Source organism: Sphaerodactylus townsendi, linkage group LG17 (genome assembly GCF_021028975.2).
Source record: "Sphaerodactylus townsendi isolate TG3544 linkage group LG17, MPM_Stown_v2.3, whole genome shotgun sequence".
NCBI classification, from domain to species: Eukaryota; Metazoa; Chordata; class Lepidosauria; order Squamata; family Sphaerodactylidae; genus Sphaerodactylus; species Sphaerodactylus townsendi.
Window position 1 is genome coordinate 1,056,751 of NC_059441.1, and position 23,562 is coordinate 1,080,312.

Below are 23,562 nucleotides of genomic sequence, written 5' to 3' on the forward strand. Positions count from 1 at the left end.
ATTTAGCAGACAGCTGCTCCCGCAGAAATGAAGAGACACGAAGAGTCGGCCACCTTGCCCTGATTTTAAGTTTTATTATACAGTCTTCATGGCATGGCAGGAATCAAAGGACGCTTCCCCTGGGCCCTATACCAAAGTCAGAAAAATACCCACTAAACCCGCCTAAGCTAGGCTACCTACGGCAGGCCTGCAGGCTTTTAAAGCAGGAAACTAGGTTTTTTTTTTCTTCAAATAGGAAAATAGATATATTTATATACGAGTGCATATGAACCTAAGTGGGAAAAAAATTCGGTTAGAAGAGTTACTAGCTGGGAAAAGCCGCTCTTTCGGGGAGGGGGAGGGGAAGTGAGTCTATCAGCTCCGGGGAGGGGGGAAGAAGATCCATTTGGAAGGCCAAAGAGGTATAACGTAGTAAAGGCAGCGTCAGTCGGGGGTGGGTGGAAAAGGCTATTGCTCGGTCCGGTTAAGAGATGGCCTTCGCTTCTGGCAAGAATGCGTCCCAGTACTTGACAAGCTGCAGAAAGCACAAAGAAGAGAGAGCGGAAAGGAAGGTTAGCAAGCGCCGCAGCAGACCGTGGGGAATTTCTGGGGGGTGTGTGTGTGTGTGGCAAATCCCGTCCACTGCCCCTTCCCCGGGCAAGGGAAGATCTTTAGAAAACATACATTTTGCCTCCTGGACTCCAGGTTTAATCTCTCACCTTTCCAATTCAAAGTAGTAAGGGAGAGGAGGAGTTTGGATTTAAACCCTGATTTTCTGTCTCAGAGAGACTCAGGGAGCCTTAGGAACTCCTTTCCTTTCCTCTCCCCACGATAGACACCTTGTGAGGCAGGTGGGGCTGAGAGAGTTCTGAAGAACTGTGACTAGCCCAAGGTCACCCAGCAGGAATGTAGGAGCGCAGAAATGCATCTGCCACTCGGGTGGAGGAGTGGGGAATCAAACCTAGTTATCCAGAATAGAATCCACCTGCTGTTAACCACGACACCAGGGGAGTGACAGAGCTGGTCTCTCTTGTAGGGGGCTGTCACACTAGAGAGGTATGAGTGCAGGCCAGCACCCATGTCTATGTGGCCTGTGAATGCGTGACATACAGACGATGTGCCTTACAGTGGGACATGCTAGTTTTCAAGGCTGCTCGGGAGCCAACAGGGGAAGAGGCCCACCTCACTGGTCGCTTGCTCACCTGTTGCTGTGAATGCAATAAGGTCTCCAGGTACTTAGTCACATTGGTTCGGAAGTCCTTTGTTTTTTCTCTCTGAGGAAAAAAAAGGGTAGAAAAACTTAACTGCCCATCAGTGCCTCCCCACGGGGAAAAATCAAGGCAGGCCTGAGGATTTAGACCAGGGGTGTCCAACTCTGGCCCTGCAGATGTTCCTGGACGACAATTCCCATCATGCTGGCAGGGACTGATGGGAATCGTAGTCCATGAACACCTGCAGGGCCAGAGTTGGAAACCCGATTTAGACAACGTCCAACAGCATCCTCCGTTTGTACAACTGCATTCACGTTATCCATCTACGCAATCTCAGGCCACAAAATTACCTAGTCCTGGAACCGATGCGACATGCGCAGAGCTGGCAATAGCTGCTGGGGCCTTTTCATGCTAGAAGATAAAAGCAGACACCTGCCCAGGTGTGCCTCAAACTGGTGCAAGAGATCGCCCCAGAGGGCTGGTTTGCAACAGGAGTTTGGGTCTTGTCAAATCTTTATTATTTGAGGATGCAAAGGTGAAGGGGAGAGGTCAGCATGAAGGGGTAAAAAGAATGGCCGTTTCGTGAAGCATTCCCTCTTCCGGGTCTTCCCAGCAGCCGGAAAAAGATTTTGCCCTCTGGCCCCCCCCCCGCTCCACAGTTCACAACGCGAGCAGTCGCCGCCTCCAACGGAAGCCCTCCCGTACCTCAAACCGCAACACCTCTTTGCGGAGAACTGTCGAGATCCGCTCAAAGTCCCGCTCGTATTGAGTCACGCGCGACTCCCACTGGAGAAGAGAAGCGACTTATTTATTTTATTGAATTTGTCCCCTGCCTTTTCCCATCCAAAGATGGCTATGGGGCAGATCACAATAAGATACGTTACAAAATGCACATTTAATCATAGAACAGTAAAAGCCATCCATTTCCCCAAGAGAAGAACTCTGGGGGCCACCCCTTTTCCTGAAAGGGCATAAGAAAATCTATTCAGATCCTCTATTGATCTATGGCTACCAATCTTGATCTGAGATGGCAAATGCCTTAGCAGACCAGGTGCTCGGAAGCAGCAGCCGCAGAAGGCCATTGCTTTCACCTCCTGCATGTGAGCTCCCAAAGGCACCTGGTGGGCCACTGCGAGTAGCAGAGTGCTGGACTAGATGGACTCTGGTCTGATCCAGCAGGCTAGTTCTTATGTTCTCTGAAGATGCCAGCCACAGATGCAGGCGAAACGTCAGGAGAAAATGCTACTGGGACACGGCCATGCAGCCCGGAAACCCCACCACGCCCTAGAAAATCCGTGCAACTTGTGTAAGACAGAGGTCTTACTTACAGTCCCAAGCTTGCTTGCGCAGACGAACTCACCTCACTTGGGCACGGGCGCCTCACTCACCTCTGAGATCTCCTCTTTGGCTTGCTGAAGCTTCTCGGGTCTGTTCGCCCACAGAAGCCTGGCCTCTGTTTCCCGTTTCTTTTGCAGCATGATCTGGGCATCTTGCCAGCGCTGCCAGGATTTCATTCGCTGGTCAAAGGCACCCTGTCGGGAAGGAGGGAGGAAAGGGCACAGATCAGTGGCAACCTCTTTCTCTCTCGCCACCCACCTCCCAAGGTCCTTTTGTGTGTGCGTGCGTGCGTGCGTGCGTGCATGTGTGTGTGGTGTGTGGTGTGTGTGTCAGGGGGCAATTATAAGCCCCTCTGAAATTCTTTACAGTAGAGAAAAGTGGGGTATAGGAACCAATTATTATTTTGAAGGGGCTACATGCGGCATGCCGAAAAAGGCCAGCGACGTGCGGAAACCGCTTACCCGGACAACTGAGAGGAGGCGGACGTAGTCACTTAGCAGCTCCGCCAAGAGGAAGAAGTCGTTGTTGGCCTGCTCCTGGTGCAGCTGCTCGATCTTCTCCTCCACCTCTGCCAGCTGGGAGAGAGCCCTGGACAGGGCCGTGTTGTCCTCAGAACTCCCCAGCATGGCCAAGCTCTTGGCAAATTGAGCCGTATTCACCGACAGTTCTAACAGAGAGGACACAGAACGGAGAATGTCAGCACGGCTGAGGGAGGGGGGGTGCTAAAGAGGTTGCCCCATGGAGGACAGAAACCTGGCTGCAGGCATCTGAAGAAGAAGAGTTTGGATTTATACCCCACCTTTCTCTCCTGTAAGGGGACTCAAGGTGGCTTCCAAGCAGTGGTGGGATCCAAAATTTTTAGTAACAGGTTCCCATGGTGGTGGGATTCAAACAGTGGCGAAGCGCCAATGGGGCTGGGCGTGGCACGATGGGGGCGTGGCCGGGCATTCTGGGGGCGGGGCATTAATAATTTCTCTGTTACTGTAAAAAACTCTTACTGTAAAAAAAAGTTCCTAATTTCCAGCTGGTATCTTTCTGTCCATAATTTAAACTCATTATAGCAAGTCCTATCGTCTACTGCCAACAGACACAAAGACTTCTCCTCTAATTGACTGCCTGTCAAATACTTAACACTTTCAAATACTTAATTTTGTTTCTAGAAATCAAAAGAAGGATACTTTCCTTAAACAAGGAACTTTACCATATTTATAAAACAGGGAGAATTGTCCCGTTTTCTACCTTCGCTAACCAGCCACATAGGAAACAACAGGACTTTATGATTTTTGGACCTAATGGAATTTCTAACAGAAAAGTAGACCCAATTAGTAACCCCCTCTCGGCACACACAAATAATTAGTAACCCACTCTCGGGAACTGGTGAGAACCTGCTGGATCCCACCTCTGCTTACAAGTTTCTTTCCCTTCCTCTCCCCACAACAGACACCTTGTGAGGTAAGTGAGGCCGAGAGAGTTTGGAGAGAACTGGGACTAGCCCAAGGTCACCCAGCAGGAATGTAGGAGTGCAGAAACGCATCTGGTTCACCAGATAAGCCTCTGCCACTCAGGTGGAGGAGTGGGGGAATCAAACCCGGTTCTCCAGGTTAGAATCCACCTGCTCTTCACCACTACGCCATTTGGGCTCTGAAGACGGATGAGGCTGCAGAAAACTCTGAGGGCTGGGACACTGATTTAGCAACCTTGCCAACAACTGTTGCATTCAGTTCCTTGTAGCGTAGCAGCTCTCCCCCCACCCCCCCCGGAAGTTCTGCTCGTGTGCCCCCATCCCCAGGTGAAAACCACAGGAGTTATTTCCCTGCTGGCCATGAAGAGTGCACCACCATCCTACAGCCTACCCACCCAAGACATAAGAACTAGCCTGCTGGATCAGACCAGAGTCCATCTAGTCCAGCTCTCTGCTACTCGCAGTGGCCCACCAGGTGCGTTTGGGAGCTCACGTGCAGGAGGTGAAAGCAATGGCCTCACATGCAAAAAGAAAACGGAGGGAGATTTTATGCCTGGCTCAGGTGCCCCTGCGGCCATTTCCAGCTACACAGAACGGACGCCGCTTGGACATTACCTTTCCTGTGGCTCACTAGCAGCTCCACAACAGCGTGCAGCTTCCGCAGGCGCTGCTCCTCGCACTCCACCTCCTGGAACTTCTCTTCAAACCACTGGAAGAGAGACACAGACATCAAGTTCCCGTTTGAAAGGAAGATACGTTTTGATCCCGCAGGTTCATATCTCCTTCCCAGAAACCCCGCCCAAGGTGGAGGAAGTAAGTGTGGAGTTTCGACGCCCAGCGGGAACCTCTCCCGGGAAATACCGGCGTGCTTACGATGTCAGATTCGTTCATCTTGATGGTCATCTTGCTGACGGCGTCGGTGGCTCTGTTGAACATCTTCAGCAGGCCGGCGCCGCTTAGCGTCTGGGTGCTGACCGCTCGCGGCAGCTGTAGGAAGGGAAACGCTGACCGTTTGTTGTGTTATGTTAGGTCTCGGACCTCAAGGACAATACACGGACTCTGTATTGGGGTGCTGTGAGAGCTCTAGCCTGTATGGTTGTAATTTAAAGTTAGCATTCTTTCTCTGGATGTCACTTCTGCATCTGTGGCTGGCATCTTCAGAGGATCTGATGGTAGGAAATCTTCAGAGGAACTGATGGTAGGAAAGGAAGTGGAGTATATATATCTGTTGGAGTGTCCAGGGTGGGGGAAAGAACCATTGCACCCTTTACTTGTTAACAGACAATGGTTCTTTCCCCCATCCTGGACAGTTCAACAGGTATATATACTCCACTTGCTTTCCTACTATCAGATCCTCTGAAGATGCCAGCCACAGATGCAGGCGAAACGTCAGGAGAGAATGCTGCTAGAACACGGCCATACAGCCCGGAAACCACACAGCACCCCAGTGATTCCGGCCATGAAAGCCTTTGACAAGACATTGGACTCTGTGTTGTTGATTGGCAGCGCTTATTGATAGGCCTCGAAGCACCCAGCTTGGCAAAGCCAAGTCTTGATGAGCCTGCCTTTATCCCAATGTTAATCCTCCCTCCCATTTCCCTGAGAAATGTGAGAAAGAGTTCATTTGGAACTAAGGCATCCCAAGGTTGGCAACAGATGAAGAGCCACCTGGCATCCTCCTCCCGCGGGATAACAGAAACAATCCCTATTCCCATGAGACCAAAGTGTCAGGAGAAAGCCTAATTATCTACTCAGAGGGTTTGCTTTATGCGAATAAAGCAAAGATCAAGGAAAGAATGTCCCAAGGCGGCAGTAATAACATATAGCAGACTAGTTACATATATCTTGTAGCAACTGCATTGAGCTAGAAATGCATCTCAATCACCTAGATACAATATCTCTGACATGGTTTCAGAGGGTAGCAAAAGAACTAGACTCAAGTTCAGTAGCCGGTTAGAGATCAACAATAACTGGCTGGGGGGGCAGTGACTAGTCTAGTCCACAATGTGACACAGACCAAGATGAACCCTCCCTTATGCAAACTGATCCAGATCCCTTCAATTCTGCAACAGGCTTCTTTGCTTCAGCTGAAACGGTGAGGAGAGCCCTGAGCTGTCCTGCTTCCAGCGTGGTGTAGTGGTTAAGAGCAGGTGCACTCTAATTTGGGAAACCAGGTTTGATTCCCAGCTCTGTCACTTGAGCTGTGGAGGCTTATCTGGTGAACCAGATTGGCTTGTGCACTCCCAACACACGCCAGCTGGGTGACCTTGGGCTAGTCACAGTTCTTCGGAGCTCCCTCAGCCCCACCCCCCTAACAGGGTGTTTGTTTGGGGCGGGGAGGGAAAGGAGATTGTAAGCCCCTTTGAGACTCCTTACAGGAAAGAAAGGGATATAAATAAAACTCCTGCCCATCACAAACCCACCAGCGATTTGACAAGTACAAGTCAAGTGTGTGTAAAACATGCATGTAGGATTTGCTCACAAGATGAGCAGTTTCAACAAAATACCACACCAAAGAAACCCAGGAATGCCTCCCAGGCTGAGACAAGCACAGCTGTAAACCAACCTCCTCTTTTTCCAAGAATTCCCGCACATCTGGGTCTTGCAGCATTGTAGGGTGACTGACAGTTCTTTGAAGATACCTGGAGAAGAGTAATACACAATGGTTTTATTTTGTCCCTCCCGAAAAAAATATTCCGGACTTTGCTTCCTCTCTTTAAAACGCAACACTTGGACAAAGATCGTGTGTGTTGTAGAAAGGGCTGAGATTCCATGTCCAGGGAAATCTTTTAACTACACTTGTTGCAACAGGGGAGATCTGGGATTCGTAAACTCAAAAGAGAAAGACTTTTACAGGAGTATGGAGATGTTTTGTGGAAAAGGCAGATTTGGGTCAACATGGGTGTTGAAGCAATGGCAGCTGCTGCAGAGCAAACAGATTTGGTAGCAAGCAGCGGGGCAGGAACTTGGACGGTGAGGAGTTGATTCTTCCACTGGCTCCATCCCTCACACAAAAAGGCGATTCTTTAGAGAGGGCATGCAGCCCCTCGGAATTCACTGGGTAGGGATTTCCGGCTATCCGGCCCATTCAAGAGTTACACTCTTACTTTAAAAGGTAACGCTTGAGGTCTTGACGCTCCACAGCTAGAGCTGTTGACACTCCAAATGACAAGGACCCTTTCTGAGGTCACCGCCACCACTGACAGTCACAGCCCTGTGAATACAGAACTGGAACCATGCTGGTTTCTCTATCAGTTCTCCCTTTTGGAGGCTCGAGTAGGAGGAACAAATGTGAAAGTAGCTTTCAGGATCCTCGCTTCATTCGTACCCCAGGGTGAGAAGAAGCACATCCTTCCTGAATGTATTCAAATCTGCCCTAATCTGGAAAGCTCAAAGGGGTTTACAATCTCCTTTCCCTCCCCCCCCCCACAACAAACACCCTGTGAGGTGGGTGGGGCTGAGAGAGCTCCGAAGGACTGTGACTAGCCCAAGGTCACCCAGCTGGCATGTGTTGGAGTGCACAGGCTAATCTAGTTCCCCAGATAAGCCTCCACAGCTCAAGTGGCAGAGCGGGGAATCAAACCCGGTTCCCCAGATTAGAGTGTACCTGCTCTTAACAACTACACCACGCTGGCTGCTGGAGGCCAGACAAACAAAAGGCCTGATTCCATGCAAGACAAGTTCCACATTTCCTGAAAGAAGGGACAAAGGCCATGGAACTGCTTGAGATTTTCTACAAGGGCATCAGTCGTCCACACCTGTGGGCACCCGAGGGCCTTACGCACCTTTCTAAAGCAGCACGTCTTTTTTCTAAGAATTCCGTGGAGGAGGAATCTTCTTTCCCGACTTTTACTTTGGTCATTCCTAAAAGGAAGGGGAGGAGGAAGAGAGGTGAGAAAATATGGATAGCGGCGTGCACCCACCACCTGAACAGGGGCTGCGGCACAGTGGGAGAGCTTCTTCAGAAGGGGGCATGGAAGACCTCTGCCACAGGCCCTGAAAAGCAACTGCCGGTCTGAGCAGACAAGAGTGACGCCGATGTGCCAAAAGGTCTGATTTGAATCACCCCTCTGCTGTATGTAACCTTCAGCAGAGTGCAGACGTATAATTAGCCCACGGAACTCATTGTCACAAGATGCAGCAAGGGCAACAAGCTGAGATGGATTGCACAGGCTTAGAGGCTTAGAGACAGCTTCTACTCTAGAGCTGTGGCTATGCTAAACTCCGTGGCTTCGTGTTGATGTGTTTGGGGCTGTGTAGGGATGGGTGGAGGAAGGGGAGAGTGAGGATGGGGTATGAGTCTGAAATTGTGTGCATCGAGGAATGCTGCTATAAATTTCGTTGTGCGTGCACAATGACAATAAAATGCTTATGCTTATGCTTAATGGAGTTGTGGGTTTTCCGGGCTGTACGGCCATGTTCCGGTAGAATTTTCTCCTGACGTTTCACCTGCATCTGTGGCTGGCATCTCCAGAGGATCCGGTGGTAGTAAAGAAAAGTGGAGAACATATACCTGTGGAATGTCCAGGTATATATTCCACAGGTATATATTCTCCACTTTCTTTACTACCATCAGATCCTCTGGAGATGCCAGCCACAGATGCAGGCGAAACGTCAGGAGAAAATGCTACCGGAACATGGCCATACAACCCAGAAAACCCACAATGCCCTAGTGATTCCGGCCATGAAAGCCTTCGACAATAGATTAACAGGCGTACCTGAGGGAGTTAAACGGTGCCTCCATACTCAGAGACAATGTACTTCTGGCTGGGAAATAGGGAACGGAATTGTGTCTCGGTGCCCTGCAGGTATGCCTTCGGAGGGCACTCTGCTGACACCTGTAGGAGCCGGGATGCTAGATCAAATGGTCTGATCCAGCAGGGCTCTTAAGCATTGGACATACCTTCTTATGACATATGTGCAGAGGCCCTAACTCTTGAGAAACAACCACTTTTCTTAAAGGCAGCTATGTGGAGATACCAATAGACCAGTGATGGCGAACCTATGGCACGGGTGCCAGAGGTGGCACTCGGAGCCCTCTCTGTGGGCATGCGAACACAGAGTTCATCATGTGTGTGTGGGGGGGTGATTTTCATACACATATCTAGGCTGGCCTGGGGCACTGAGCACGACGTACACACACTGCAGTGAGCAGGGAGGACTTGGCTGGCGGGCCTGTTGCCTGTGCTCTGGGTGGTTGCTGCCCGAGGGGGGCGGATGGTGCAGAGGAGGCAGAGATGCTTGAGAGGCACAGAGCGGTGCATGTGGGACTTGTGGAGGCTAGAGCAGGCTGGCCCCTGCTCGAGTGGGTGGGGTGGAGGAAGAGGGAGCCAAGCGGTTTTTTCTAAACTAAAATCTCAGTATTCGGGTTAAATTGCTGTGTTGGCACTTTGCGATAAATAAGTGGGGTTTGGGTTGCAATTTGGGCCCTCAGTCTCAAAAAGGTTCGCCATCACTGCAATAGAGGAAGACGCCTACAGGACGAGCCACAGCTCTGAGACACTGTAGGCTAGAAATTATGGGAGAAGAACTCGCTGTGCCAGGATTCCCAAGATGTTTCACATTCAAGGTGTCTGGGAAAGGCTGCCAATACCGCACACCGCAAAAAGAATAGTTAAAGGGCATTTACTGAAAGTTAGTTAAGTATCCCAGCATGGTCCAGTGATACCGTTCGCATAATTGCTGGACAACCTCACCTATCAAGCTCTTCTCCGGAGGCGGAGGGACAATAAATCCGTTCTGCCCGTGTTTCTCCGACAGCTTCTCGTACAAACCCAGGAAGTCGCTGAATCTCCTTTTCACGGAAAACTGCTTGCTCCTGAACATCGGCAAAGTGGTCTGGGAAGGGACGGGAAGACGGACAGTCAACACTCAAGCAAAGCCGTCCACAAATTGTACCGAGCAAGCAGTCTTAAAGGGCTAAAGCTGTTTCCAGAAGGGCTAAAGCCACCAACAAATTCTGCCTTCCGGTCCCCACCCTCCTGCGCTGGGAAAAATAAAAGGCTACGCCATGCTGATTTCCCAAATGCAAATGTTACTGCTTCCGAGATGAAAGGCGTTATATAAAAAACTAGCAGTTAACATACATGTCTCAGTACATTTATGCACAAGAATGGTATCCATGTAATACCTTTTTACTGGCACCAACTAAAATATTTGGCAGGGCCCAATGTTTATACATGAAGAAGAAGAGTTTGGATTTATATCCCTCCTCTCTGTCAATCTCCTCGCCCTACCCCAACAAACACCCTGTGAGGTGGGTGGGGCTGAGAGAGCTCCAAAGAACTATGACTAGCCCAAGGTCACCCAGCTGGCATGTGTTGGAGTGCACAGGCTAATCCGGTTCACCAGATAAGCCTCCACAGCTCAAGTGGCAGAGCGGGGAATCAAACCCGGATGTCCAGATTAGAGTGTACTTGCTCTTAACCACTACACCACTACTTTACTAGGTTTATATCCTGCCTTTGTCCCAAAATGGCTAACATCATTCTCCTTCCTCTGTTTTATCCTCACAACCACCCTGTGAGGTAGATTAGGTTGAGAGTATATAATTGGCCCAAGATTACCCAAATCTCCCAGATCCTTACTCTAACCATTGCACAACACTGGTATTTGGGACCTTGTATGGACTTATCTTGTGTCCTACAACCTTTTCCTTCAATATATTTATGAAGTGTAAGTTCATTAATTTGTTATTTAGAGTCACTGACAACAAAACAGTGCAATAATTAAGATACCCAAGCTTGGTCAGGATTCAAAAGATTACACAACAGAGCGGTACAGACTGCGACCCGAGACAGCGTCAAGGAACACCGCCCACACACACACACATCCCAAGATGAAGCAAGATCAGGAAAGCAAATCCTACACAAGGGCTTTGGTGAACATGGCAAACGAGATCTGAGCAGCCGCTTCGAGGGAGGATTTGCTCAGCTGTTTTTGCCTCGACTGGCTAAGATCGTGGCATCTCTGCAGAAGAACATGGCCTGCACTTTACAGAATCAGGGGCACCAAGGTTAGCCCTCAAGTAGGGGCGACCCCAGATCTGAGGAGCAGAATCAGAAGAGCGTGACCTCATTAGATTTGGAAGCTAAGCTGGGAAGGCCCTGGTTAGTATTTGGATGGGAGACCACCAACAAAGTCCAGGGTTGCAACACAGAGGAGGAGGAGGAGGAGGAGAAGTAGTAGTAGTAGTAGTAGTAGTAGTGGAGGAGGAGGAGTTTGGATTTATATCCCCCTCCCCTTTTTTTCTGTAAGGAGATTCAAAGGGGCTTACAATCTCCTTGCCCTTCCCCCCTCACAACAAACACCCTGTGAGGTAGGTGGAGCTGAGAGAGCTCTGAGAAGCTGTGACTAGCCCAAGGTCACCCAGCTGGCGTGTGTGGGAGTGTACAGGCTAATCTGAATTCCCCAGATAAGCCTCCACAGCTCAGGCGGCAGAGCGGGGAATCAAACCCGGTTCCTCCAGATTAGATACACGAGCTCTTAACCTCCTACGCCATGGAGGCAGGCAACGGCAAAATATCTCTGAACATCTCTGGCGCTGAAAACCCTACAGGTTCGTCATCAGTTGACTGCCACGTCATGGTACTGTCCATCACCACCACGTAGCCTAGGGAGACGATATTCCTGGAATAGCCATGATTTCCAGTGCGAGATAACGCCCACAGCACAATTAAAAATGTCTGAAACTGGATTGGAGGACTGATTTACAGGAAGTCAGTTCCCTTGCCTGCACTGGGGTCTGCTCACTTCTTTGCCCTTCCCAGTACGACCTGACGTACCTGCGTCGACACTTTGTAGGCTACGTAGGCATTCATACCGTCCCCTGTAGAAAGGAGAAAATAAGGGTTTTCAACCGAGTCAACTGTAGGCGACGATGCCAAAATGGTGGCAAAGATCTCCTCCTAGTGGACAGAACTAGATACAAATACATTGAAGAGGAAGAAGAGTTGGATTCATATCCTCCCCTTCTCTCCTGTAAGGAGACTCCAAGGGGCTTACAATTTCCTCTCCCTTCCCCCCTCACAACAAACACCCTGTGAGGTGGGTGGGGCTGAGAGAGCTCCGTAGAACTGTGACTGGCCCAAGGTCACCCAGCTGGAATGTGTTGGAGTGCACAAGCTAATGTGGTTCATCAGATAAGCCTCCACAGCTCAAGTGGTAGAGCAGGGAATCAAACCCGGTTCTCCAGATTAGGGTGCACCTGCTCTTAACCACTACACCGTGCTGGCTCTCTATGAAATTGGTTTGTAGTGCTGATTTCTGGGACAACTGTGGACCTCCTTCCCAGGAAGATCACTTTATATACTATATAACCCTCAATCTTACAAGAGGCAAAGACGACAGAAAGCCTTCAGCATGTTTCATTCTATGGAAACTTCAAGCCATTGTGGCTACAGATACATGAAGTCCAAAAAAGAAGACACGCCCACACACCGCTCATGGTGTGAAATATCCCCAGGATGGAAGTTGCTTCAAAAGGAAAGCCTTCAACACCTATTCCAAAATCCTCTTCAGCACAGGTGTCAAACTCGCGGCTCTCCAGATGTTATGGACTACAGTTTGACTACAGGGGGCATACATTGAAAATGCTGGGGGGAAGAATTAGGACTAATCAAAGGAAACACTTCTTCACGCAACGTGTGATTGGTGTTTGGAATCTGCTGCCACAGGAGGTGGTGATGGCCACTAACCTGGATAGCTTTAAAAGGGGCTTGGACAGATTGATGGAGGAGAAGTCGATTTATGGCTACCAATCTTGATCCTCTTTGATCTGAGATTGCAAACGCCTTAGCAGACCAGGTGCTCGGGAGCAACAGCCGCAGAAGGCCATTGCTTTCACATCCTGCATGTGAGCTCCCAAAGACACTGCATCCTCTGCATCACTGCATCACAGGTGGGCCACTGTGAGTAGCAGAGAGCTGGACTAGATGGACTCTGGTCTGATCCAGCTGGCTTGTTCTTATGTTCTTATGTGCAGATGTTATGGACTACAGTTCGAACTGCATAGTTCAGGGGTCTGCAACCTGCGGCTCTCCAGATGTTTATGGACTACAATTCCCATCAGCCCCTGCCAGCATGGCCAATTGGCCATGCTGGCAGGGGTTGATGGGATTTGTAGTCCATGAGCATCTGGAGAGCCGCAGGTTACAGACCCCTGGCATAGCTGAAGGCTGGACTCGTCTGGGCTGAACCCAACGTTAAGATGATGGAAATTGTAGTCCATAACATCTGAAGGGCCGCGAGTTTGACACCTAAGCTCTTCAGCTTCCATCCAACCTTCACAGTTACTAGATGCAACATCAAGATAAGATCAAACAGACTCATCAAAAAGGCAGCCGCGTGGGGTATCAAGTTCCAGATCTGCTGCAACCTTGCGGAATTTCATAACACTTTGGAAAATGCACCTCGCCCTAACCTTCAACTGGCTGAGCGGCTCGAAGCCACAAGCATCACTTATCCAAACCTGAATGTCTAAGGAGGAGGTTTGTTAAAGGCAAACGTCAGCCAAAGGGATTGTTTGCAGTTCAGATTTCCCTTCTAGTTATCGCAACTGTGCGCACCACAGGATAAAGACAGCTGGAGCTTTTACAATGGTAGCTTCTCCGCAGCGCTCAGTTCTTCACGCACTTCCTACAGATGTGAGCGAAGGATAATTAGCGACTTGTTGTGCTGCTGGGATCGAGGCGCACTCTGCACGAGTGCCCCAGGCTGAACAATTGAGTGGTTGTTATGGCACCGGCGGCAGCTGAGAAGCCGGCTGCAAGACGGCCGAACTGTACAGAGCTTGCGCCTCTGAGTAGAGAGGAGCCTGAAGTAATGTAATGTTCCTCAGGTATTGCTGCAGAATCTCCTTCCCTGTATCCACAGCTGCAATTCAGAAAACGCACCAGGAATTCTCTGGATCTGAGGACCTCGAAGGGTATTTTAAATGCAGTAAATGGTGACACCTTAATCCACAGGCGTCAAACTTGTGGCCTTCCAGATGTTATGGACTACAGTTCCCATCATCCCCTGCCAGCATGATGCTGGCAGGGGATGATGAGAACTATAATCCTGCTTATCTGGAAAACAAATTGTTACCGGTGCAAGTTAATCCAAATCCTGCCTAGGATTATTCCTGCTTTGCCTCTCTGCCCTTTCAGCTTCCAACCAGGTGCAGTATGTAGCAAAGCTCTCAGCACTGCTTAACAGTCTAGCTACCACCTACTGCAAGTCTGATTTCAATAAGATGCTGTGGACGAGAAGAGTTTGGATTTATATCCCCCCTTTCTCTCCTGTAAGGAGACTCAAAGGGGCTTACAATCCCCTTTCCCTTCCCCCCTCACAACAAACACCTTGTAAGTGGGTGGGGCTGAGAGTTCCGAAGAACTGTGACTAGCCCAAGGTCACCCAGCTGGCATGTGCTGGAGTGCACAAGCTAATCTGGTTCCCCAGATAAGCCTCCACAGTTCAAGTGGCAGAGCAGGGAATCAAACCCGGTTTGCCAGATTAGAGCGCACCTGCTCTTAACCACTACACCACGCTGGCTCTCGTGCAAGAAGAACTCATACATCTGGTGTCCAGTTAAACAGTGGATCCGAATACGGCTCCTCTCTTCCTTCTGCACTCTGCATGCAGATTTGAATGTCGTTAACCAATACAACAGTTCTGGCTTCTAGGCCGAAGCAAGCCTAGCAGCAGATAGAAATGGACATGGCTTCACCCACCGCACCCCAGAAATCGGCTTCACCCACCGCACTCCAGTTACGTCCACTCACTCTCCCTCCATCAAGACTCACCGATTTTCTCTGGATCGCTCACTCCCACCGTAAGCTCAAACTGGTCGTCCTGCTCCTCTCCTTCCAGCTAGAAGAAGAAATACACTCAGGTCACAGTTAACACAGAAACTTCTGGCAGAGTCTTGCAGAGAACACCGTTTCCACACACAAGACAACCTGATGGGCAAAAGGCAGCGGGGGATAAAAGGAGGCCACAGCACAGAGCTGCTATCCTATCCCTCCAAAAGATACATCTAAGGACTTTGGACAACAGAGTGTTTCAAAACAAGCATTTCAGCCCTTAAAAGATGTGCTGAAAACACAGCTGGCAGAAGAGTTAGAGTTCTATTTTACAGGGTTCATCTGAGAAGGTTTAGACCAGGGGTAGGGAACCTGCGGCTCGAGAGCCGCATGCGGCTCTTCTGCCCTTGCTCTGTGGCTCCACGAGCCGAGCCGCTGGCCCCATCCTTGCCCGCCCTGCAGGCAGCAGGGCGGGCGCACCAACTGCCCATGGTTGGCTGGGCCGCGCCGTGGGCTTCCCCTCTCGCCTGCCCCTTTGGAGCGGGGTGGCTGCTTTCCCGGTGGCCGGCGAGGCCGAGCCGCTGGCCCCATCCTTGCCCACCCTGCAGGCAGCAGGGTGGACGCATCCATGCGCTTCTCAGAATGAGCAGAGTAAAAGGTTTAACAAAACCCCAATATATACAGTGTTATCTTTATTTTAAATGTCAAAAATTATTTGCGGCTCCAAGTGTTTTCTTTTCCCATGGAAAATGGGTCCAAATGGCTCTTTGAGTGTTAAAGGTTCCCTACCCCTGGTTTAGACGTAACCTCCGCCTGTTCCCCTGAATACAGCATGCTGATGCGAACAGTGCCAAATATCGCAAATGCTTAAGTTAAGCGAACCACATCCCATTTCGTGGGGAGTTCTGCCTGCTAGCAGAACAGTTTTCCACTTAGAACTTCTTTGAAGCCTGGATTCCTGAAAGTCACGATGGAATCCAGTTTCAAAAGCTAGAAACCTCAGACCTCTTCCTCAAGATCACATGGTGGGGGGAGGTCTTTTTTGTGTGCCCGTAGCTGTCCTCACGCCTTGCCCTAAGTCTGAGCTAGATTCGACAGCAACAGGCAGACAAAATTAGTAAGAAGAGAAAAAGAAGAGTTTGGATTTATATCCCACCTTTCTCTCCTGTAAGGAGACTCAAGGTGGCTGACAAGCTCCTTTCCCTTCCCACAACAGACACCTGGTGAGGTAGGTGGGGCTGAGAGAGTTCAGAGAGAACTGTGACTAGCCCAAGGTCACCCAGCAGGAATGTAGGAGTGCGGAAACACATCTGGTTCACCAGATAAGCCTCTGCCACTCAGGTGGAGGAGTGGGGAATCAAACCCGGTTCTCCAGATTAGAATCCTAGCTTGCAAGATGCCAAAGGGAAGACCGTCACCAGCTCCCCCGGCATCGCCATTCACCCTTCCCAGAGGATACGGTAAACAATTCCATACACAATACAGAAGTCGATACCTCCTCGTAGGTTTTGGGCTCATGTGTGGAAGATGAATTTGCCGTTGTCTCTAGCGAGGGGGTTGGACTAAACACCGGAGCAGTCTCCTTCTTCTGGTTATTCTGTGTGCTATCCAGAGACAGCTCTACAGTGGCATCTAGGAAAAGATCGGACCATAACGTTTTGCTCGGTTTTCAAAGCTCAGTCCCGCCAGGAAACTATTAGAAGCTAATCTCTCTAAGGCTGATTCCGCATGGGCCAAAAACAGCAGTGTGAAAATGGTGTAAAAGGGTTTCTACTGTTTTCACATCATTTTCGCACCGCTGTTTTTAGCCCATGCGGAATCAGCCTAAGAAAAAGATTTGGAATTCAGCCATCCACAAATATAAGCAATGCTATACAAAATGAACAGCAGCAATACATGGCACAAAAACATAACGAAGAAACTTCTTTAAGGAGTACTGTCCCCAATAAAATCTTCCACTCTCTGCATCTATTAATTAATTAATTAGATTTATTAACCGCTCCACCCCTGCAGAGCTCTGGGCGGTGTACAACATTATTTCATAACACAGAAACTATAATACGGGAGCAAATAAAATAAAATTAAACAGGCTCCAATAAATGCAAAAACTAAACCCCATTAAAACAGCAAACAATATACAAAAAAACCCCCATTAAAACCCTCCCAAAGAAAAAAAGGGGTAATGGCGAGTGCCACTGATGTTAAAGGGACCCCTGGAAAAACCAGAAGGGGGAGGGGGCACATTAGCAGCCGGACACTCCAAAAGCCTGGTGGAACAACTCAGTCTTACAAGCCCTGCGGAACTCACCCAAATCCCGCAGGGCCCGGACAGCTGGAGGGAGAGCGTTCCATCAGGCAGGGGCCAGGGCCGTAAAGGTCCTGGTCCGAGTGGAGGCCAGCCGCATCATAGAGGGACCAGGGACCACCAGTAAATTGGCCTCTGCCGAACGCAGAGGCCGAATAAGGACATATGGGGTAATGCAGTCCCGAAGATACGAAGGTCCCCAGGCCGTGTAAGGCCTTAAAGGTTAGCACCCACACCTTGAAGATGATCCGGAATTCAACTAGGAGCCATCTACTAAAATATTTTCCCAGCCACACAGCTAAATGCTGGTAATTTCCAAGCTCCGTAAGTTTACAGCCAATTGTTTTCAGAAACAGTTTCCACCCAGAAACAAAGCAAAAGCTCCACTGATACAGATCGGGTGATCTGTGTTCCCGTTCGAAAGCTTTTGTATAAAAAAAAAATAGGTTCAGCAGAAAGGTCTTCAGGTAAATTTTAGATGTGGACTTGATCCAAAACACAGGGCACCTGCGGATGGAAGTGCTCTGAGATCTCTAAAATGAGCATGCACTTTTCATATCCAAAGGGCAGTTTCAGGACAAAACCACCCCAGCCACTAACCAGCAGAAAACTCACATGAGCATTAGAAATACAGCAGAGGCATTTAGGAGCCACGTAGCGTAGTGGTTAAGTGCTTGCACTGCCACTCACATGGTCAGGAGTTCGAGCCCCCTGTGGGTTAGATATCCTGGCAGCTGGCTCATGGTCAACTCAGCCATGCATCTGTTCCTTGGTCGGTAAATGAGTACCTAGCTCAGTGGTGGCGAACCTATGGCACGGGTGCCAGAGGTGGCACTCAGAGCCCTCTCTGTGGGCACTTGCAAACAGAGTGCCCCCACACACATCTAGGCTGGCCTGGGCCACTGGGCTCGATTATTAGCATTAAACCTACGACCTAGTTTTGGGGAAGCAGTGTAGGTAACTCTATTAAGTGCTCTTAAGCCCCACTGATTTTCAAACAAAGAACTAAAGTACAATCGTTTACTTGGGAGTAAGCTCGGTTGCTGGCAATGGGGCTTGCTTCTGAGTAAACCCTCCTAGGGTCGTGATTCACCCATTGGAAGAGTTGCACGGTTGCTTCAAAGCAAAGCCACTGACTACCACCAAGCTTACTCCTGAGTAACGCATGCCTTGGAGCCAACCGTTTTTTGTAAACTAAAACCTCAGTATTCAGGTTACATTGCCGTGATGGCACTTTGCAATAAATAAGTGGGTTTTGGGTTGCAATTTGGGCACTCGGTCTCAAAAAGGTTCGCCATCACTGACCTAGCTCATAGCTAGGGGGTAAAGAATAGCCGGGGAAAGCAATGGCAAACTACCCCACAAAAGAGGCTTGCCTAAGAAATCACTGCTCGCAGTGGTACCCCAGGGTTGGACACGACTGAAGGGGAAACTTTACCTTTAGTGGCATTTTGCCTGCAGTCCTTGAATACACAATTTTAACTCTCTGAAAATAGTATTCCGTTCAAATAATATTGATGCCTCTACGGAAGGGATATCAAAAGCCCAATCTTGGCCAGATATTGATCACTCAGCGGAGGTGTTCACAGGACAGCAGGCAGGATTGCCAACAGAAGGAAGACAATTCTGGCACAGCATCTTGGGACGTGCACTTAAATGGAATTTGTTCAAAAGGGTATTTTTAGAAAGTGAACAGGATTCTTAGCTTTAGTGCCTGAGAATTTTGGACAGTTTCCTTTCATCCTTGCACTGCTTTTTCTATGCATTATACTGTTCTATTGCATTGCTTTCTGATTCCGCCATCCAGTTTAAAAAAAAATAAATATTATTGTTTCAATGCATTGTCGTCCCACTCTATAATCTGCATAAAAGCTCAATAAAAAAGAAGAGTTGAATTTATATCCCCCCTTTCTCTCCTGTAAGGAGACTCAAAGGGGCTTACAATCTCCTTTCCCTCCCTTCTTTCCCACAACAAACACCCTGTGAGGTGGGTGGGGCTGAGAGAGCTCTGAAGAACTGTGACAAGCCCAAGGTCACCCAGCTGGCATGTGTTGGAGTGCACAAGATAATCTGGTTCCCCAGATAAGCCTCCACAACTCTAGTGGCAGAGCGGGGAATCAAACCCGGTTCTCCAGATTAGAGTGCACCTGCTCTTAACCACGACACCACGCTGGCTCTCAAACTGGACGGTTTACTCCTTGAGTAACCCAAGAACATGTAGCTGCAGTGTCTTTCCTCATCTCGGTGAACATAAAACATACCTGCAAATAAATCCTGATCATCTTGGTCTTCGTGAACACCGTTAGCTGTGGAACTGTTTCTTACTGGTTCCGGGGACCCCTTCTTAGGAGACATTGGCTTACTCTAGAAGTTCAGACAAGAGTACATGGCATAAGTGGCAGAGTTAAATCCACCCCTGAAGTGTAGGTTTGGGAGGCCAATAAAAACACCTTAACTGCACCTGTCTGCCCTGGAAACACAACAGGTTGGACCAAACACAGCTGTAATGCTTACACTGTGAACAGAAACTGAACTCCCTGCAAAGAAACTCCTGCTCGAAGACCATCCTGTTTCGTTTCTTACAGTCAAGTTTCTTTTCAACCACTGCAGAGAATAAGTCAGCCCCCCTCCAGTTGGCAGGGCAACTGCAGGCACTGGTGAAATTTTACACTGTTCCGCCACTGTGGTGTTTGGCTTATAAAGGCCCGCTTGTTTCTCAACAGCTTTCCGAAGACACACTGCCCCAGCACCCAGCTACAGCACTGACATTGTCTGCATAGCTGAGCTGGCAATTTCAAAGGGTAGCAAGAACAGGGTCAGAGACCCACAAGGCACCAGGGACAAATAGCTGTTTAAGCTGCCGTGTCGCGAGAGCAAAAGATGTTTGGACCAAGCTTTGCTAAAAGCAGACAGAGGCACTGACGGGTCTGTTGCCTGCCACAAAGGCCTGGGGGAACAAACCCCCTATTCAGAAGACGTCTCCGTCAGTATTGGGTGTTTCATGAACCCAAACCTGTGAAGCTGCTGATAAAGGACAAAACCCTTCGAATAAGCCAATACTCAGGGCAAAACATAACCCTAACTAGGGAGGTGATACTGCCTGTCCCAAATAGGAGTTTAAAAAATGCAGTTCTTGAAGAACTACTAGAATTGCCAGATCAATTATAGATATTGTTTATACAGAGAAATTCAGCAGTATTAAACACAATCAAGTCAATCTTCCACTGGCATTACAGGAGAGGCTATGCAGGGTCGGTGTTGTTTCTGCAATAATTATGCAACTTTCTTCTCCAAGCACCAGGTTTATCACTTATGCAGACAGCTTCAGACAGCATCTCTTCCCACTATGGCACAATTCCCCCCCTCCCCCGACCAAAAGGACACTGTTCTCTTGAAAAGGAAAAGAGCTGTATTTGGTTCCCAGCTAATGAGCTCCCCTGCCCATGTTATTTATAAAAGGGCAACAATGGTGAGCCGGGTTACACCAAACCAGGATCTGAGGCCACGGTTCGAAATTTATTAAGTGCAGCGTAGATTTATTTATTTATTCAAGTTCTGGCCCGCCCGTCCTCGAAAGGCTCAGGACGGCAATACAACAGTATAAAAACAACATACAATTAAATAACACACAATATGCCATTTACAGGCCATATTCTCAGAATTTTAAAAAAGAAATTTTATACTGCCGGAAGTGAGCTAAAAAAGAAATCTCAGACAAAAGTTCAAGGCGCGGGGAAAGTATGAATAAATCATAACGTAGATCATGACATAAGAACCCTTCCATTCTCACTTGTCATACCCTGCGGAGGATAAAGATGACAGGAGATCTGTGAACATCTCCCGTTTCCTAGACCGTCTTTATTCTCGAATGCTCCAGTTTGTTTTCCTTTTTAAAATAAGGTACTTCTGGCAAAGGAGTGACACACTCACACAAAATCCATCCTGCAGTTCCATGCGTTTACAGCTTTATCAATCTGTGCATGCTGTTTTCTTTTAAAAGCAGATCACCACATCAAGATTGGGAAAATTCACTGCAACCTAAAGAGGCTATAAGATGACTTAAAAACAAACACACACACCTTGAGGACCCGCCCACTTTAAGCTTCCAGCATCAAGTTTCCAAACAAAAGGGAGAAAACTCAACTTTTTCAAACTTCCACTATATGTTTTTGGAAGGGAAAGAAAGAAAGAAAGAAAGAAAGAAAGAAAGAAAGAAAGAAAGAAAGAAAGAAAGAAAGAAAGGCGTGGTTTGAGTAGCTTATAACCCACTGAAGCTAAACAAGATGGACTAAGGAGCGAGTTCCCAATAACTTCACCAGGACTTGCTCCTGAGTATCCACGCACTTGGAGCTTGACAAAGTATCTCAGGAGAGCCCCCTCCCCACCCACCCGCGACACTGACCCGAGTGAGCAAACAGAGTCGCAACAAGCTCCCTCCCTCCTCCTGTCACTCACAGCACTGCCGGTGAAAATGTCCTCCCCGTCCGAGTCGCTGTCCGCGGAAGGGGCGCTGACCGCCTCCGCGCCGGGGAAGGGCGGGGGGAGCCGGTCGACGGGGGAGCCGCCCGACGCCATGACCGCGGCCACCCTGTCCCCGAGAAGGACCACTTCCGGCGCCCCCGCCGGAAGCGACCAGAGCTGGCTTTTAGGAAGCCGCGCCGCCCGCAGCAGAAGGGGAAAGGGGCGGGGCTGCGCGCGGAGGGGCGGGGCTCCGGTGCTGGCATGGGAAGCCGGAGGCTGTAGGCGGGGCCTAGCATGCAAATCGGGAGGACGGGAGGAAGCAGGCGATTGGCTAGACAAGGGAGCCTGCGCGCGGCCGTGTCCACCCCCTAGTGGTGGGGAGCGGAAGGGAAGGGTTTTGTAAGCCGCTTTGATCCTCCTTGCAGGAGAGAAAGGCGGGGGATAATAAATGCAAACTCTTCTGAGTGTGGGAACCTGAATTGCAGCCTGAGAGATGCTGGAGCAAGGCCAGTCTAGCCCAGCATGCTCTTTCATGCCAGAGCGCCTGCAGGACTCACCCACAGGTCACAGAGGACAAGCTCCACCCCCTTCCCAATTCTGACCCTTAGTTCTGGGATTCATTGATTGACCACTGCTAGCCTGTTTATTGTGTCATCATGGCTAGCAGCCTTTGTGGGGGGGGGGGGGTGGATTATCAGGCTGCAGTCAACCTTCAAGAGGCAAAAGTCATTCAGAGGTGGTTTTGCCATTGCCCGCCTCTGCATGGTGACGCTGGACTTCCTTGGTGGCATCCCATCCAACGTGTCCAAGATCTGGTGGGATTGGGTCCACCAGGGAACCCCTGCTTAAAGCCATCACCGTGTCAAATTCCACAACTTGGTAACCTGGTTGATGAAACACTGCCCAACCACAGTGTTTTGTCCATCAGGTACACCTGGGATCTTTGGCCAGGGCAGGAGAGAAAAGTCTATGCGGCTCTCCAGATGTTCATGGACTACAAAGCCAATTGGCCATGCTGGTAGGGGCTGATGGGAATTGTAGTTCATGAACATCTGGAGCGCATCAGGTTGCAGACCCCATTCACTTTCCCCCACTCCAGCCACAGCTTTATAAGTCTGTTGTGTCTTTCACGTAGTCACCTTCTCGCTTCTCTGGAAAATCTCAAATGTCTCCACAGAAAAATTTCAACCCCGAATTCCTTCATCTCGGCTGCTTATGCTTTTTAAGCTTTCCACAAGAACGCCTTGAATTTAAAATGTTTAACAGAAAGGAAGTGGAAGAAGTTTTATCCAGAGGTGGGATCCAGCAGGTTCTCACAGGTTCCCGAGAGTAGGTTACTAATTATTTGTGTGTGCCGAGAGGGGGTTACCAATTGGTGATTTTTGCCTTAGTTGCCCCTCCTCTCAGGAGTAGCGCACAGAACTTGAAGCAGTCTAGCAGGAGGTGCACCGGCATGCGTGGCAGCCTGCACCTGCGTGCATTCGTTTCCCGGCCAAGGACCGGCACAGCAGCTGTGTCCTTGCCACAGCCCCACTCAGGAATGCCCCACCCCCGGAATGCCCTGCCACGCCCCTGTCGTGCCCCACCCAGCCACATTGGCGCTACGCCACAGTTTGAATCCCACCACCATGGGAACCTGTTACTAAAATTTTTGGATCCCACCACTGGTTTTAGCCCATTCTGTTCCCCTGCTTCACTATTACTCCTCAGGGACCTTACCCTTTTTTGTTTAACTCATAGCGATGTTCCCACCCACAGCAGAAGCAGGGACAAACCTTCAAACTATAACTTTAGTGCTAGACTACTGCCAATTTTTTTAAGCACAAGAAATTTAAACCTCATAAGCAATGACTCCAGGGCCCAACTTCACGCTCAGATGTAATACTTATTTGGACAGGGTTTAGTAACAGAAGAATTCTGGCTTGCAATTTACCCTGCTCAACCACAAACTTGACCTCAGGCCTGTTTGGGCTGGCAAAGGAATTGCTTAAGATGAAGGAAATCTGAGCCCTCTCGGAAAGG

General features: G+C 49.4%; 1 protein-coding gene across 3 annotated transcripts; it reads right to left on the bottom strand.

Annotated features, from left to right (window-relative positions):
• Window positions 1-54: 54 nt before the first annotated feature.
• On the bottom strand, window positions 55-21,728 carry SNX1 (sorting nexin 1). 3 transcript variants are annotated; one of them, XM_048482027.1, is made up of 15 exons: window positions 21,535-21,726; window positions 19,341-19,443; window positions 16,270-16,406; window positions 14,775-14,841; window positions 11,775-11,818; window positions 9,687-9,828; window positions 7,776-7,854; window positions 6,557-6,632; window positions 4,852-4,977; window positions 4,606-4,699; window positions 2,990-3,195; window positions 2,579-2,722; window positions 1,896-1,976; window positions 1,182-1,253; window positions 55-514 (listed from the first exon to the last, which is right to left on the bottom strand). In XM_048482027.1, the coding sequence occupies exons 1-15, from the start codon at window positions 21,652-21,654 to the stop codon at window positions 464-466; spliced, it is 1,542 nt and encodes a 513-aa protein (XP_048337984.1). In that variant the 5' UTR covers window positions 21,655-21,726; the 3' UTR covers window positions 55-463. The 3 variants fall into 3 exon arrangements, with proteins under 3 accessions (XP_048337984.1, XP_048337985.1, XP_048337986.1); XM_048482028.1 differs by having other exon boundaries at window positions 4,864-4,977; window positions 21,535-21,724; XM_048482029.1 differs by lacking the exons at window positions 55-514; window positions 1,182-1,253 and adding an exon at window positions 1,461-1,601 and having other exon boundaries at window positions 21,535-21,728.
• Between the last annotated feature and the right edge of the window lie 1,834 nt (window positions 21,729-23,562).

Excerpts from the sequence above, each read along its gene's own strand:
- SNX1 (XM_048482027.1), bottom strand. The coding sequence starts at position 21,654 with ATGGCGTCGGGCGGCTCCCCCGTCGACCGGCTCCCCCCGCCCTTCCCC. Across the intron at positions 4,978-6,556 it reads AATTCTTGGAAAAAGAGGAG|CTGCCGCGAGCGGTCAGCAC; the intron begins GTTGGTTTACAG and ends CCCTTCCTACAG. Across the intron at positions 4,700-4,851 it reads CTGACATCGTAAGCACGCCG|TGGTTTGAAGAGAAGTTCCA; the intron begins GTATTTCCCGGG and ends TCTCTCTTCCAG.